This window comes from Chenopodium quinoa, unplaced genomic scaffold, assembly GCF_001683475.1.
Source record: "Chenopodium quinoa cultivar QQ74 unplaced genomic scaffold, ASM168347v1, whole genome shotgun sequence".
NCBI classification, from domain to species: Eukaryota; Viridiplantae; Streptophyta; class Magnoliopsida; order Caryophyllales; family Amaranthaceae; genus Chenopodium; species Chenopodium quinoa.
In genome coordinates, this window is record NW_018744718.1 from 1,968,054 (window position 1) to 1,983,751 (window position 15,698).

General features: G+C 34.2%; 2 protein-coding genes and 2 non-coding genes across 5 annotated transcripts; all 4 read left to right on the plus strand.

The window, feature by feature from the left end:
* Positions 1 to 950: 950 nt before the first annotated feature.
* On the plus strand, positions 951 to 5,508 carry LOC110703320 (ABC transporter F family member 4-like). The gene is made up of 2 exons (XM_021881105.1): positions 951 to 1,128; positions 2,999 to 5,508. The coding sequence occupies exon 2, from the start codon at positions 3,011 to 3,013 to the stop codon at positions 5,177 to 5,179; it is 2,169 nt and encodes a 722-aa protein (XP_021736797.1). The 5' UTR covers positions 951 to 1,128; positions 2,999 to 3,010; the 3' UTR covers positions 5,180 to 5,508.
* Positions 5,509 to 6,285: 777 nt separating this feature from the next.
* Positions 6,286 to 6,357, plus strand: TRNAW-CCA. The gene has a single exon. It is a non-coding gene; the product is annotated as a tRNA-Trp (tRNA).
* A 1,362-nt stretch (positions 6,358 to 7,719) lies between these two features.
* On the plus strand, positions 7,720 to 7,807 carry TRNAY-GUA. Its single transcript is given in 2 exon segments — positions 7,720 to 7,756; positions 7,772 to 7,807. It is a non-coding gene; the product is annotated as a tRNA-Tyr (tRNA).
* Positions 7,808 to 9,638: 1,831 nt separating this feature from the next.
* On the plus strand, positions 9,639 to 14,514 carry LOC110703321 (E3 ubiquitin-protein ligase At1g63170-like). Of its 2 annotated transcripts, XM_021881107.1 has the most exons (6): positions 9,639 to 9,852; positions 10,553 to 10,953; positions 11,047 to 11,332; positions 13,119 to 13,244; positions 13,324 to 13,615; positions 14,097 to 14,514. In XM_021881107.1, the coding sequence occupies exons 2-6, from the start codon at positions 10,698 to 10,700 to the stop codon at positions 14,337 to 14,339; spliced, it is 1,203 nt and encodes a 400-aa protein (XP_021736799.1). In that variant the 5' UTR covers positions 9,639 to 9,852; positions 10,553 to 10,697; the 3' UTR covers positions 14,340 to 14,514. The 2 variants fall into 2 exon arrangements, with proteins under 2 accessions (XP_021736799.1, XP_021736798.1); XM_021881106.1 differs by having other exon boundaries at positions 10,553 to 11,332.
* Positions 14,515 to 15,698: the final 1,184 nt, after the last annotated feature.

Sequence of the window (15,698 nt, forward strand, 5' to 3'; positions counted from 1 at the left end):
AATTACAATGGCCATTTAGACATCATACCAATTGCAATGGCCAATTAGTAATTGAAATACAATTGAATTCAATCTCAAAGTCAAAATAACCGAAACCTAGAACTCAATTAAACCCCTAAACCCTAGAAATCAAAACCCCCAAATTTATTTGAATCCATAAACCCTAATCCGAATCCCTAATTTACACCCTAATTATGTTAATTGTGTTCAATTAAAACTTGTATGCAAATACGATAAACAATGAATTGAAAGGAAAGTGTGAAACATTACTTGAATAATTGAGAATTTGTGTTCAATTGATTGAGTATAATCTTTTGGATTTTTGAGTGACAATGGAGGGGAAATTAATTAGGGAGGAGAGAGAAGGTAATTAGGGGAGTTAATTAAGTGAAAAAGTGGACCCAATAACGTCTTAATTGGATGAAAGACGTGGAGTTAATTAAATTGTGGATAGTTATAAACAAATAAAAAAATGGATAATTATTCACAAATGAACCTATGTTTAAGATAATTCTAGACAAAATTTCATATGAATTAATGTCATCTAGGACTTCGTTTATAAAAAAAAACTTTTAACTCAGTGCTTGTTTGACATTGTTTTTTGTTTTCGGTTTTTTTGAAAACAAAAAACCAAAAACGGGAAATAAGAAAAAAAAAAAAAAAGGTGTTCTCTCTTTTCTGTTGTCAGTTTTCAAAATTAACATGATTTTAATAAATTTGACTAATTTTTTTTCATTATATGACATATATCATACACTTTTAAAATACAAAAAACCAAAAAACTGAGGGCTTATTCTCATTGACTGAACTCAGCTGAACTGAACTGAGTTGAACTGAACTGAAATGAAATGAATATTTTATAAGAGAAAGAAATTAGTAGCTGAACTGAACTGAACTGCTGAGCTAAGCTAAACTGAATTTCAACTTATGAGAACAGGTCTTGAAAACCGCAACAATGTCAAACGAACCCCTTAAATGTGTGTGTTCGACCTTCCTCTAATAAAATTTTCCACTTTTACTCCAGCACCGGCAGCACCCTCCTGTCGTCCCTTTATTTCAAGCCTACTCTGAATTCTCCATTGAAGCGGTTTCGGAGCTTTCTCTCCTCCATTGAAAACAGCTTCCAAGGTTAGTTTTTTTTTTTTTTTCCCTTTCTTTTATTACTTTTTTTTTTTTCACTAATCATCGTATATCAATTTCACAATCTAGGGTTTATCGTTAATTCAATTGTCAGTATAGTCAATTTATGGCTCTTTCAAGGTTGATTTTTGAACTAATAACTATGCTTACAAAGTTATGAAAGATTATAACAAACGATTTTGATGCTAGAATTTGTTATGTGAAATTTATGTTGATATTCTTAACCAGAAGAAATTTATGTGAATTTCTTGCCTAATTTGATGATTGGATCAACTTTGGTTTCCATCTTGCCAATATATTGCAGGGTTTTGTTTATAACTCTTTAATGTTTGGACGGAACTATAATCATTGGATCTTTTCTGCCACGCCGAGGCGGTAGCCCCTTTTTCCCTAGCTAAGGGACGGCCTGGATAAATTTTTTCTATGATAAATATATTTAGACATTTAGTTGAGGAAGACTAGCTGAATGCGATTTATTGTACGAGTATTTATTTACGAATCTTAAGATTTAGAACATTTGCAGGAGGTTTGGTGGTGTGGCAGTGTAGGTGTATTGTGCCATCGAAAGGAGCTGAATTTCTGAGTATCCCTTAAAATTTATCTGTTGGGAGTCTTGGGATTAAGTCGTTAAATAAGGGCTGGTGTCATTTCATGGAGTTCAATCGCGGGTAAATTCTGATTACATGATGTCTTGAGGATTGTACTATTGTAGCAATGCTAAGAGTTGAAATACAGGAGAGTAGATGTAATTTTGTTGTTTCACTGTATGATTTAGAGGATATCATTCTGATCACGGTCATTCATCATCAATTCAGACTTGGGAATTTCTATTACTTGTATTGTTTTAAAAGAATTACCCCCTCTTATTAGAACCGTAGAAGCAAGACAAGTGACATTGAGCAAATCAAACACATTGTTCACAGTTTTATCATGGTAGGGCTGTAGGAGATGTTTAGTTTTGTAAGATGAGCTTCGTCAATGAAACAAGCCTGTTATTATTAAGATTTTTTTTTTTCATTAAGGAAGTTGTAGTGTGAAGTATGACTGCTTTTGTCAGTACCAACACTACGTCACCCCCCCCTCCCCCCTCTCCCCTCTCCCCCCAACAAAAGCATTTTTGAAGTGCTTCCATATTTATCTGATGATGGAGAATTACAATCTAGGGTTTTATTCCAACTCAAGATGAGGAAACTTATTCAATGGTCATGGATAACTGCTTTTGGTCCTAGATCTTTGGGATAACATTTCAGTGAATGTAAGCATATTAGTTCTAATAGAATTCAGTTTGTGGATGAGTGCTCTTGGGAATTGTATTAAAACCTATGAACGTTTGACTTCATTATCCTGCTGAAGGTTCCAAATGAGAATGCAACTATACCAAATTTATACAGAGTGAGGGTCAGAGTCTTAAATAATTTGTACTTGGATGGCGGCTTAAGATTATTTTCGCGTAAACTTGTATTCCTTGGGATTGGGACATACTCTTAAGTCTTAATGGTGTGTTCTGTTACTGAATCTGGCACATCTTAACGTAGGTTAACTTAATTTATTGGAGTCTATTGTAGCTGCTTGAATTTATTGGTACGAATGGTACCTATTGGAACTTATGTGTTTGAAGTAAGTTAAGTAAGTTATATATAACACAATTCTATGGAACTTTGACTTTATTCAGCTGTGATAAAGAAAAGATATTTGAAATGGTTGCAAAGACCTGCCATGTGCTTTAGTCTCTTAATGTGACCCGAACCATGAGATGATTTTGTGTGTTTATACAGCCTTTTTTGTTGGCAAAGAACAAGAAGTTATTTGTATAAAAAATAAAAATTAATGACTAGCCTTTTTTTTTTTTTTGCTGCAGCTATTGTTTCTAATGGGAAAGAAAAAATCTGATGATGCTGGAGGCACTTCAAGAGGTCAATCAGCTAGTTCTAAAGACGGGAAGAAAGAAAAGTTTTCTGTTTCAGCAATGCTTGCTAGCATGGATCAAAAGCCAGAGAAAACAAAAAAGGCATCTGTGTCGAGTAAACCCAAGCCAAAGGCACAAGCTTCATCTTATACTGATGATATAGATCTTCCTCCATCAGATGATGATGATGATTACTATGGCTTAGAAGAAGAGCGACAGCTGGATGAGAAGCAAAGCTCATTACAGCAGCAGACAGAATCCAAGATCATTGGTTCTTCTATAACTGATAAAGAGTTGAAGAAACGAGAGAAAAAAGACATGCTGGCTGCTCAAGCTGCTGAACTTGCAAAAAGAGAGGCCTTGAAGGATGATCGTGATGCATTCACTGTTGTCATTGGAAGTCGGGCTTCTGTTCTCGAGGGCGGAGATGATGCTGATGCTAACGTCAAAGATATTACAATTGAGAACTTTTCAGTTTCCGCTCGGGGAAAAGAACTTTTAAAGAATGCATCATTAAAAATCTCTCATGGAAAAAGGTATGGTTTGGTTGGGCCCAATGGAATGGGGAAGTCTACCCTTTTGAAGCTTTTAGCCTGGAGAAAGATTCCGGTGCCTAAAAATATTGATGTTTTACTGGTTGAACAAGAAATAGTTGGTGATGACAGATCAGCGCTTGAAGCAGTTGTTTCAGCCAATGAAGAATTGGTGAGACTGAGGAAAGAGGCTGCATCTTTGCAGAATGTTTCTTCTGCGGAGGATGGTGTCAATGATGATAATGGTGAGGATGATGCAGGTGAGAGACTTGCTGAATTATATGAGCAGCTGAATTTGTTGGATGCAGATGCCGCTGAGGCTCAGGCATCTAAAATCCTGGCTGGTTTAGGGTTCACCAAGGATATGCAGGAACGCCCTACCAAGTCATTCAGCGGAGGATGGAGAATGAGAATCTCCCTGGCCAGGGCACTATTTATGCAACCTACTCTTCTGTTGCTTGATGAACCAACCAACCATCTTGACCTTAGAGCAGTTCTTTGGTTAGAAGAGTATTTATGCCGGTGGAAGAAAACTCTCATTGTTGTCTCCCATGACCGTGACTTCCTCAACACTGTCTGTAATGAGGTTATACATCTTCATGATATGAAGCTTCATTTATACAGGGGTAATTTTGATGACTTCGAGAGTGGATATGAACAGCGTCGAAAAGAGATGAATAAAAAGTATGAGGTATATGAAAAGCAATTGAAAGCCGCGAAAAGGGCTGGAAACCAGGCTCAGCAGCAGAAGGTGAAAGAGAGAGCAAAGTTTGCAGCAGCAAAAGAAGTGTCTAAGAAAAAATCAAAAGGAAAAGTGGATGAAGATGAAGCAGTGCAAGAAGCCCCGAGCAAATGGAGAGATTATACAGTGGAGTTTCACTTCCCAGAACCCACTGAGCTCACTCCTCCACTACTTCAGCTCATTGAAGTCAGTTTTAGCTACCCTAACCGACCTGATTTCAGGCTTTCAAATGTTGATGTGGGTATTGATATGGGTACCCGAGTTGCTATAGTGGGGCCCAATGGTGCTGGCAAATCAACCCTGCTCAATCTTTTGGCAGGTGATTTGAGCCCAAGTGAAGGGGAGTCGAGGCAGAGTCAGAAGCTGAGGATAGGAAGGTATTCACAGCACTTTGTTGATCTTTTAACAATGGATGAAAACCCTGTTCAATATCTCCTTCGTTTACACCCTGACCAAGAAGGGATGAGCAAGCAAGAAGCTGTCCGAGCTAAGCTTGGGAAATTTGGGCTTTCTAGTCATAACCACCTTAGCCCAATAGCAAAATTATCAGGAGGTCAAAAAGCTCGGGTGGTTTTTACTTCCATATCAATGTCAAAGCCCCATATACTAATGTTAGATGAACCCACAAATCACTTGGATATGCAGAGTATCGATGCTCTTGCTGACGCGCTAGATGAATTCACCGGGGGTGTTGTGTTAGTTAGTCATGATTCTCGGCTGATTTCACGGGTTTGTGATGATGAAGAGAGGAGCCAGATCTGGATTGTTGATAATGGGACAGTGAGAACGTTTCCTGGATCGTTTGAAGAGTATAAGGAGGACCTTCAGAAGGAGATCAAGGCTGAAGTTGATGACTGAGAGACCTTTCCTGTATACTGTACTATATCTTGTTATAGCTCCTCGTTACATCCAATTTAGAGGCTATAATATTATAATGCTGCAATCTGGATTATCTGATTCATCCCCCATTTTTGCTTCTGTTTTGACAAGGAATGAAGCAGATGAATTTTGCAATTTTCGCTTTTCTGGTTTCCATGTATTTTATTTTATTTATTATTATTATTTTTATACTTATTCTTTACTGGATTTTCTACTGGAGTTAATTTTTTTGAAAGAGTGTTATTGTACTAGACGCACAAAGCTAGTTTTGTATCATCAAATCAATTGCTGATAGTTTTTCTTTTAAATTACTCTTCCGAATTGAATTACATGATTTACATCTGTATTGTTCTGCAAAGCAAGCACAGAATGTGCAGATATAAGAATATTTTGCTAAAAGTTCTGGAGGCTTAAGCTTTGAATTGTTACTTTAAACATCAGCTAATACAGTAATGATTTGCTATTATTGTTTTTTTTTTTTTTTTTTTTTTTTTGACAGTGATTATTGTTTACTACCTCCATTAATTATTATGTGCAACAAAGGAGACATAAAATATTTTTTTGTTGCAACCGTTCTTTACAAAAATAATAATAAAAATAATAATAATAATAAAAAAAAAAAAAAAAAAAATCTTTGTTGCACATAATAATTAACGGAGGTAGTAGTAGACGAATTTCATCATTTAAAAGATGCTTTTGTTTAGATCTTTTTATACTTGGTCTCTGGATTGGAGTAATGAGATCAACAATTCCAAATCCTAGTGTCTATATTGCACAACTTCCATCAAAGTCACTCCCGTAGGCTTGGAGAAGATAAGCTCAATTTCTGGTAGATGCGAGTTTTTAGGCGATCAAATTATGCTTATACCCAGAATTATTTTGAAAATGGAAAATAAACCCAATTCCTAATATTGAGACATAAATTTGATCAAACTTTGGACCATATCCAATTATATACTTTGTATGACATAAGATGATAAAAAATCGTTGCTCATAAGACTCACAATGAGTATGGTATTTTATTCTGTTAGTTCATAATGGGAAAATTAGTATAAATAATAAAAAAATGTAAAAATATTCAACAGGGATCTGTGGCGCAATGGTAGCGCGTCTGACTCCAGATCAGAAGGTTGCGTGTTCGATTCACGTCAGGTTCAATATCCTGATCCTAACAGATCATTTTTTTCCTTCTCCCTTTTAAAAATAACATACTCTAATTAACTTAAAGTTTAGCTCATTTGCGCTTTTTTCTTTGGCTAATAGAAATAATTAGTCATTTATTTAAATAACTTCAAGGTAGATAATTGATATTTGAGAGTTTTTCCTTTAAATAACTTAGCTAAAAAAACCCAGCTATATATGTGAAGTAAAAATAATATTAAATACATACGAAGTAGTACTTAAAATATAGTATAACTTGCTTCAAAAAAAAAAAAATCAAAAATATAGTATAACCTTTTAATAACTTGAACGAATGAACGTAGCTCATTTGCATTTTTCGGTCAAAGGAAATAATTAATCAAACAAACTAAAGTTTAATACATTTATTCATTTGATATTTACATACATGTTCTAAAGTACAAGCCGTCTCGAGTGGGTCTTGGGTTGGAGCCCCAACATTCGGTACCTACATGGTTTAAACTTTTACGTATAAAGCGTCTACAAGAGCTTATGTACACAAGATAATGCATGGCAAAATAATATTTGTAAAAACGATTATAGATTTTGACTTTCTACAAATGGCACTTGGGCTGAGGGCAAAGAAGTAAGAATAATTTTGACCATGTTTTCTTACTAGTAATACATAAAAATCAGTTGTTGTTGTGACAAGTGTGTTAAACAAAATGTTATCAGTATTCAGAAATGCAAGAAGTAATAATGAAAAACAATTCTGATCCACTCTTGAAAAATTCTAAAATTAATCAATGCAACATTAGCTATCCATTGTACTAATTCATACTATTATGCATTTCAAACCTCTATATTCAAATAATTGTACTTAATTCTTAATATATGTGTATCCGACCATATTTTAATAACAATTGCGAATTGATATTAAATGGAAGCAAAAAACACATATTATTAACAAAAGGCTAGTAACCCGAACTCTAATGCCATAGGCAAATCCAAGGTCAAAAAAAGATGGCATATATATTAAATTAAAATCTTATCAATTGGGATATTAGGAATTTCTCTTCTGCATAATAAAATTCAAAGTAGTAGTTACCTATCCTCTTTTACTAATGTGAATCGTTCGCAACTAACGAAACTAAAATGAGTTTCAAGTTGAGATGACCCTTCTAGTTTTATTTATAATGGATTAATAACAAAAGGCATGAACTTTGGGTTTTCATCTTTTCTTTGTATATAGTTAGTGTGGGGGTTACATTTTCCTCTTTGTAGTCTTCAAATTAGAGGTAATCAAATTATTTTAAGATTTGGACCATCTTTCTTGTCTTTTTCATATTTGAAATTGCAAAAGCCGTTATTTGATTTATCCTCCAAAGATTATCAATAATCCGACCTTAGCTCAGTTGGCAGAGCGGAAGACTGTAGTGGTAATCACAGCTAATCTTTAGGTCGCTGGTTCGATTCCGGCAGGTCGGATAATTTTTTTTTAATTTTTTTTTTTTTTTTTTTTTTTTTTTTTTTTTTGGGGGGGGGGGGAGGGGGGAATAACCATTACTTCATCCGTTCTTTTAATAAGTGCTCTATTTTGACCGATCCAATTAGTAATAAGTATAAGCTATAGATATTTTATATACGAAAACTACACCTTTAGACAAATTTAACCATTACACACATGACTATATTTAATCTTAGGTATAAAGCATAAACATTGGTCAAAACAATGTAGTATATGCTTAACTTGAATAAAAAGTTAACATGGAACACTTATTAAAAAATGGATGGAGTAGAAAGTTTCAACATGAAGAAATAAAAAAGTATGATTTCTTGTTTTCTGCCTTCTTTTTTTGGGGAGTGGGGATTCTAAGCTATGCCCCATGGTTATTGAGTTTCTAAGGTGTGCCTGTGCTTTTTCAAAATTACAAGATGTGCCCTCCAACTTAAGTTGATTATCTAATTATACTCTTTTACGTTAACTCGCTTTTACGTTAACCCGACATTAGTAGTTGTGTTAAATGTGAATTACCCCACGCACTTTGGAAAGAAATTTCATGTTCAAATTGGATTAGAGTTATATAAAGGGATTCACATTAAGCATTTTTTCCCCATTTTCTCATCTACGTTTTCTTCTTTCTACTTAAAACAACCATTGATATGTTAAGCTCTCAATGTATTTCTTCTTCTTTTTTCTCAATCTCCTTCTTATTACTTCTTATTAAAATTATTAACGTCAAATAACATTAAAGGGTAGCGGTTGATTAAACAACTGAAGTTAGAGGTACAACTTGTAATTTAGAAAAAACATGGACACACGTTAGAAACTCAACAACCTTAAGGGCATAGCTTAGAAAAATCCTTGCTTTTTTTAAACTCCAATTTGTCTTTGTTTGAATAATACAAAATATTACAGAGTACTTCGTAGGTTATAGGTAAAACTTTATAATTACTAGTGTTTATGCTTAAAATTATATGTAAAATACTATTACCTTAAAGGTCAAGCTTTTTATTATCTTCTATGTTGAAATTAGTTGGTACGTTTCTTTTATCACATTTGTCGATGCATAAATTTAATCGTAAAAATCTCTAATTTTTTACCACTTTAAGCAAAACTTCTATCCTTGTTTTGGAGAACAACTTCTCCTTCCCTCCTCAATTTTTTTTTTCCAAACTATGTCTGTTAGAAGCTAGGGCCCCAAACATTGACTTCTGTATTCTTCTATTGATCAATGGGATCCCTAAATACTTCTTGTGCTTATCTACTTGTCTCATTTTCAAAATACCAATCAACTCTTTGAGATCAATACTTTTACCTTTTTACTAAAAGAAACCTCCAATTTTTCCTTAATAATAAATAATAATCAAATACCAAACGAATGACTTTTATGAAGATGAATTTGTCATTGGGGAATAATAAAAAAAAACTTGAATAAATCATTATTTTGGATATTATACGAATAAAAAAATTACTTTGAAGTTGCAACAAAATTTTCCTTTGCTATTTTAACCATAAATAATGAAATTAAAATGATTAAATTGGGCATTCGTATCTACAATCTCAACAAGAACAATTTTAGAATTTTAAAAAAAATCCAAATCATCCAAGTGAAGTTGTCAATTTCTCCTGTAAGTCCCCAATTTATGTTACTCATACTCTTCATTTTATCTCAAATATTTAAGTAGAAATTTCAATACTAAGACATTGACGAAACATGTAGACACTCAGGCTAAAAAGGCAAAAGCACTTTCTTTTAACAAAATATCTGATTTGAACACTCGTATAGTCATACGCATACTAACATAGTACATAGGGCACACTAAATTCTATGGTTGAGGCAATTGGGTAAGATAACATTAACAAACATACTACTACCGTTATTAAGCTTGTATTCAGCCCCTTTTTCTATGTTTTGCGTCATAGTGTGAAGTAGGAATACTCAAACCAAAATCTGCTACGTATTTTGCAAAAGCTTAATTACCCAGAATGAGTATCAGCTCAGAAATCTGAAACTTGTCAGACCAAATTTGTAAGATTCCCATCATTTTCTCTAATTTTCTCTACTTTTTTTAGCACGTATATTACTTTTCTTTCTGTGTTGCTTGCTTGATTTAATTCTGTATCTTCTGCTTAATTTAGCACAATTTGCTTGGATTATGCCTTTTTTTAGTGTTTCAGCTTAACTTTTTTACTGTTGAAGTTCATCAAATTTGTAATTTCTCAGGAATTGTGTGCTTTCCCACTGATGGGTTTGTGCTTAGCTCGAATTTATGTAATGGGGTTTTATTACACAATGATTTATTTATTTATTTTTGTGTTTTTTTGTTGGGTTTAATTGGAAAATTTTCATTGAATTTTTTTCTTATTAGATTGAGGTTTATGATAATTTATGGAATGAGATTTAGTTGTTGCTTAATATATGGATCTGCAATAACCCCATTTGGATTTCTGGAAAACAAGGTTAAAAAAAGTGAGGATTCTTGTAAATTTGCAGAAAATAGAAAATGGGTACCTCTTATTTAAGCAAATATTGTTTGAGAGCATGTGAAATTGTTTGTTTTTTTAAGAGTAATTTTTGTTTGGTGTGTGAAATTCTGGTTGAGTAATAGATTTGCAATTTCATCAATTTGCCACAACACTTGTGAAGTTGTGATCTTGTATATGCTGTCCTTTTAGACTTTGTTTGGCTGTTCAAGCAAAATGAAGGTTCTTTATTTTGCTGGTGCTAGGTGTTCAGTGATGTCTGGTGACTGATGCAGAACGTAAGCTGACTCTACTTGTAAAAGGAGGGAAATTGAAAGGCATAGAGCAAGTATAAATATACCGGGCTCTCTATGCTACGCCCATCCTACTCGCTTTTGTTTTCAGATTTAGATGGGCATTCCCCTGCTGGCATTACATAGTGAGACATCCAGAGACCAGTTCCCTTTACTTATGGAGCGTTTGGAAGATCATGAAGGCCATCAGCATGTAATTGATATTGTTGTTGTTGATGCTCCTTCTAGTATATCGAATCAAGCAGAATCTCATGATACTGTAGATAGACCTTCGAGTAGTACACAACAAACCAGCTCACCACAGTCTTCTTCCGGAAGAAATAGCTCTGGAAACCCCTCTTATGTGGGGAGAGGTGATTCTTATGGTTACACCAGCCCATTGAATTCTGGTCTATGGATCTCAGTTGAGCTGATTGTCACTCTTGCTCAAATTGTTGCTTCTGTAGTTATTCTGTCCTTGTCAAGATATAAGAGTTCAGATGCCCCGCTATTTGCTTGGGTTGTGGGCTATGCATGTGGTTGTCTTGCAACACTTCCTATTCTTTATTGGCGTCTTCGCAATTGCAGCCGTGGTCGTGATCGATTTTCAGTTCAAGCACATCAGAGTTCCTCAGAGAGTGTCAATGCTGAAGCCACTGTTTCCACATCACCTCTAAATCAAGAAGTAAATAGCCATGACAATTCACGTATAGTTTCTAGAAACAGTCAAATGAGACGAAGAATTAGTGTACGGTAAGCTATTTCTTTCATTTCCAAAGGCAATCTTGGCTGATGGGGCAAGAGCTAAAATATGGTATGTCTAGTCTTGAGTAGTTTCTTTATTAACCTTAGCTGCCGTCACACCAAAAAGATGCTTATCAGAGGAGAGAAAAGAGTAAACATCTATTTGATTGAGTTAGTAGCCCAGTTATGATGAAATCTTATTGTTGATGTCTTGTCATAAATGATATGATCTGCACCGTTCTGATTTGGTTAATAGAGCATATGTGTTCTTAGATGCAATCTTTCTTTTAACTGAAAGTTCCTTTTTCTGTTACATGCATTCTAGTCCAAATTTTTATAATTATTGACGACTAAAATCTTGGAGGAAAATCTTCACCAAGTGCAGTAGGGCTAGTTATTAGGGAATTTTTAGTTTTCTAGAAAGCATAACTATGCTTTTGATGAGTGTTTCATTCTTTGGTGCTGCTACTACTGCATGTAGATATCACTGTTTCAGCATGTCTTTTTTTGTTTGATTGTTTGTTTGCTTGTTTTAAAATGACCAATTCTCTATTATTTGAATAACCCAAAAAGTGACCGTCCTTAATGAGATAAAAAAGAATGTGTGCATTTTATTTCATTACAAAGTATTTGTTAGAGAAATTTTCCCTTATAGAACAAGGGGAGGACAAGAATAAATTGGACTGCACTAGTCACTTGGATTTAACTGGTTGTTGATGCCAATGGTGAAAGAATTACAGAGAAGGGGGGGGGGGGGGTCACTCGCAATATGAGATACTGTAGTTAATCTATACCAATTTTCTGAAGATCTAATTGGTAGTTTGGTGTTTAGTGCTTAAGACAGGTGCCCTTTTATCATGTGCTGACTGCTGACTAAGTTAAACCATTTACAGTGTGCAACATATGAAGTCTATGCCATTTTGATACTTTGCATAACATCCATGTTCTCCATGTTTTAAACTCAAATTTGTAATATATAGAGAACTAGGATGACTGATGCTGGGTTATTGAGTTCGTGAAAACTTTCATGATAAATTTTTGGCTTGTACTTCGGACCTTTCAAGCTTTGAAACATCAAGGCTAAATTGCTCAACTCTTTTGTGGTTGAATGAGTAGTGTATGTGGTGGATCGAGGGATTCACTGATAGATCATGGATGTAAGGAAGAAAATTCGAAAGGATATCTATGTGACTGCCTAATCTGTTTATTTTCTCATTTTAACTCTGTTGCTGAAAGACAATGATTAACAGAGGCAACAATTTAATTATTGTAGTAGTCCAGGAGACCTCTTTCCTTTGGTGGATTGGCTTTTATAGTAGTCAAGCTGACATCATAGAACTTTGAACTAAGAAAGACTGTTTTCATATGTGAATCTAAGTCTTTTTTCCGGATTACTGTGTCTTGCAAAAGCTTGAAAGCTTCAGGTTGATTATTTTACCCTTATGGTCTTCCAATAGGGTGGAGTTGTAAGGACTTAAATCTAGCCTATGTAGGTCATACGTGGAGTGAATTTTTTTTTGAAGCATTTCCAAATACTATTTTATGGCATATGCATCACGAAGTGAAGGGAATGGTAATGATAAAATAGCTACAGTAAAAAGAAAAGAAGAAATAGTAAAACTCAGAGTGGGTAATAAGGATATCCAGTCAATAAAATAGCTGGCCAATATCTAAACTAGGATGAATATGTAGCCTATAAATTTCCATGTCTTGGGTAAGATATTTGGTCAATTTCTTTGTAAGTTGACATAAAATGATTTCGTCATTACTAAATAAGAAAACTTTTCATTTGCAGACTCAATGGAGTAGTGGATCACTTCAAGATGGCCTTGGACTGCTTCTTTGCAGTGTGGTTTGTTGTGGGTAATGTGTGGATTTTTGGGGCACATTCCTCTCCCTCAGTAGCTCCAAAGCTGTACAGGTACATAACCGTAATTAGTTTCCATTAATCTTCTACATCTTTATACCTCATGTGAACTAAGTCTTTGTGCCCTATGCAGGTTATGTATAGTCTTCCTTACCTTCAGCTGCATTGGGTATGCGCTGCCATTCCTATTATGTGCTACCATATTCTGCTGCTTGCCCTGTATTATTTCAGTGATGGGTATTCGAGAAGATCTCTCAAAACCCAGAGGAGCAAGTATAGAAACTATTGATGCTCTACCGACCTACAAATTTAAGTCAAGAAAAAATGGGAGCATTGATGATGAACAGATATGCTTGAAGGCTAGCAAAGATGACATTTTGGCTGATGGAGCTCAGAATGAGTGCGTCATATCTGGAGAAGATGCTGTAAGTGTCGTGTAATTAGTTTCATTCGATTCAATTTTAATGATTTTATAATCATGGCTGGGGTTAAAGAAATTTGGATTAGGAAGCTTAAAGTAATTTGCTAATCATCTGGTTGATGGAGGGACAATAGGAGAATAAATAACAGGATAAGTTAAATGTTCTTACTCTGATCTTTTGAAGGAATGCATATGGGTAGTAATGACATAGAAGTTAATTTTACATATCCATGCCACAAGGTCACAGATCAGTGATCGTTCACATATAAGTGATTTTACATATCCTTACCACTTGTAGATTGACCGTGTAGCACTCAAAAGGAATTTTTTTTTACTATTAATGTCATGTTCCTCTTCTTCTTTCGCATCCTTGAGCAAATGTTTCCAATTCTTCTTTCTGTTCAATAATCGTACAGCTTGTCTGTTTTGTGAATTTTCAGCTTAGAATTAGCTACTCATGGTTTCTCTCTTAAATTTGGATGCAGCTTTGTTGTATATGCTTGGCAGCTTATGTGGACAATGACGAGTTAAGGGAACTGCCTTGCACCCATCTCTTTCACACCGAGTGTGTGGACAAATGGTTAAAAATCAATGCTTCATGTCCTCTATGCAAACTTGAGATTGGTGAGGATAGAACTAGGGCCTTGTCATCTGGCAGAAACAACAGCATGCGACAAAATGTGGATGATGAAGGCGATCTCAGTTTAACCTCCTCCAATAATCCGTAGTGTCAGATGTTATATACTACATTATGTAATACCAACCTTCCTTTGCTTGAAAAGTTCAGTATGACCAGTTTTCAGCTTTGTAAAAATTTGTGATTAATAGTACAGAGAGAGACTGGTCTCGAATATATTGAATGAGCTTGGATTACATTATGAAAATGCGACTTAATTGTCTCAATCCGTGCATTCAAAAGTTTATGATCATTTCTTGTTGATTGAAGAAAGTTTGCAGACAGCTAACGAGAGCCTAGGCAGAGTCTGGGAATTCCATCTATCGCCATTATTTCTATGAACTAATTTCTTAACCATTGCTGTTACCTCATTGCATCTAGGTTTAAGGCGCTGGGGTACGTTCATACCTGAAGAAGACCCGGGCCGTGCAACCTTCTTTGTACAATCATACCTCAGGTAAAGTTCAGGCACTACTAATGTCACTGAACTGCTACATCATGCTTTACGCCTTTACCTATAATATAAAGGACAGAAAAGTATAATGGAACATAAAATATACTCCATCTGTCTTAGAATAATTAACATATTGAATTTTTTTTCACTATGCATACATTAACTTTGACTATACTTTTTTTACTAACGTAATAAAAATAATCTTATACAAAATACATTCTAAACCTAAGATGAGAATATTCTATAGATATTGTCTATCAATCATGAAATATATCGTTAGATGGGTATTAATATAAAGTTTTATAATATTTTTTTTTTAATAATTTCTATTAATATTTATTTATATAAGAATAAGATTAAACTGATATATCAGCATTTGTGCACAGTTTTAATTGTGTCAATTATTTAGGGACACATGGAGTAAAGAACTAACACAATTGAAAATACATAGATCAATTAAATGAACATAGGGAGGAAAACAATTATACCCATATAAATAGTAAAAGATCATAAACAACAATCAACTCATCAATCCAACATAAAGAACAATCAATAAAAAAGAACAATCTAATTGAAAGAACATTCAACTACAAACAGCCTTATACTAGTGTTTTTTTAGTCCTCATGAAGTCATGCTTTTTAGTTGACAAGTTTCTTTTATTACATAATCCAATGAACAAGTTTAATTGTTAATATCTCTAATTATCGTTAAAAAATATTACAAGTTGATATCAGGTAATTATATGTTGAGACAATTCTAACACGATCACAATAGGTCTAGCAGAGGAAGAAGAGAAAGAAAAAGCTCAAAAGAACAAGGAAAATTTGCAAATTGCAGCCATTTAAATTTTTTTGTAAATTACAGCCCAAAAGTTCATATAAATTGTAAATTGCAGTCCGATTCAACTTTTTCATTGGTTTACAAGTTGAAAAATCTTCGATTAAGGTTTTAGGGGC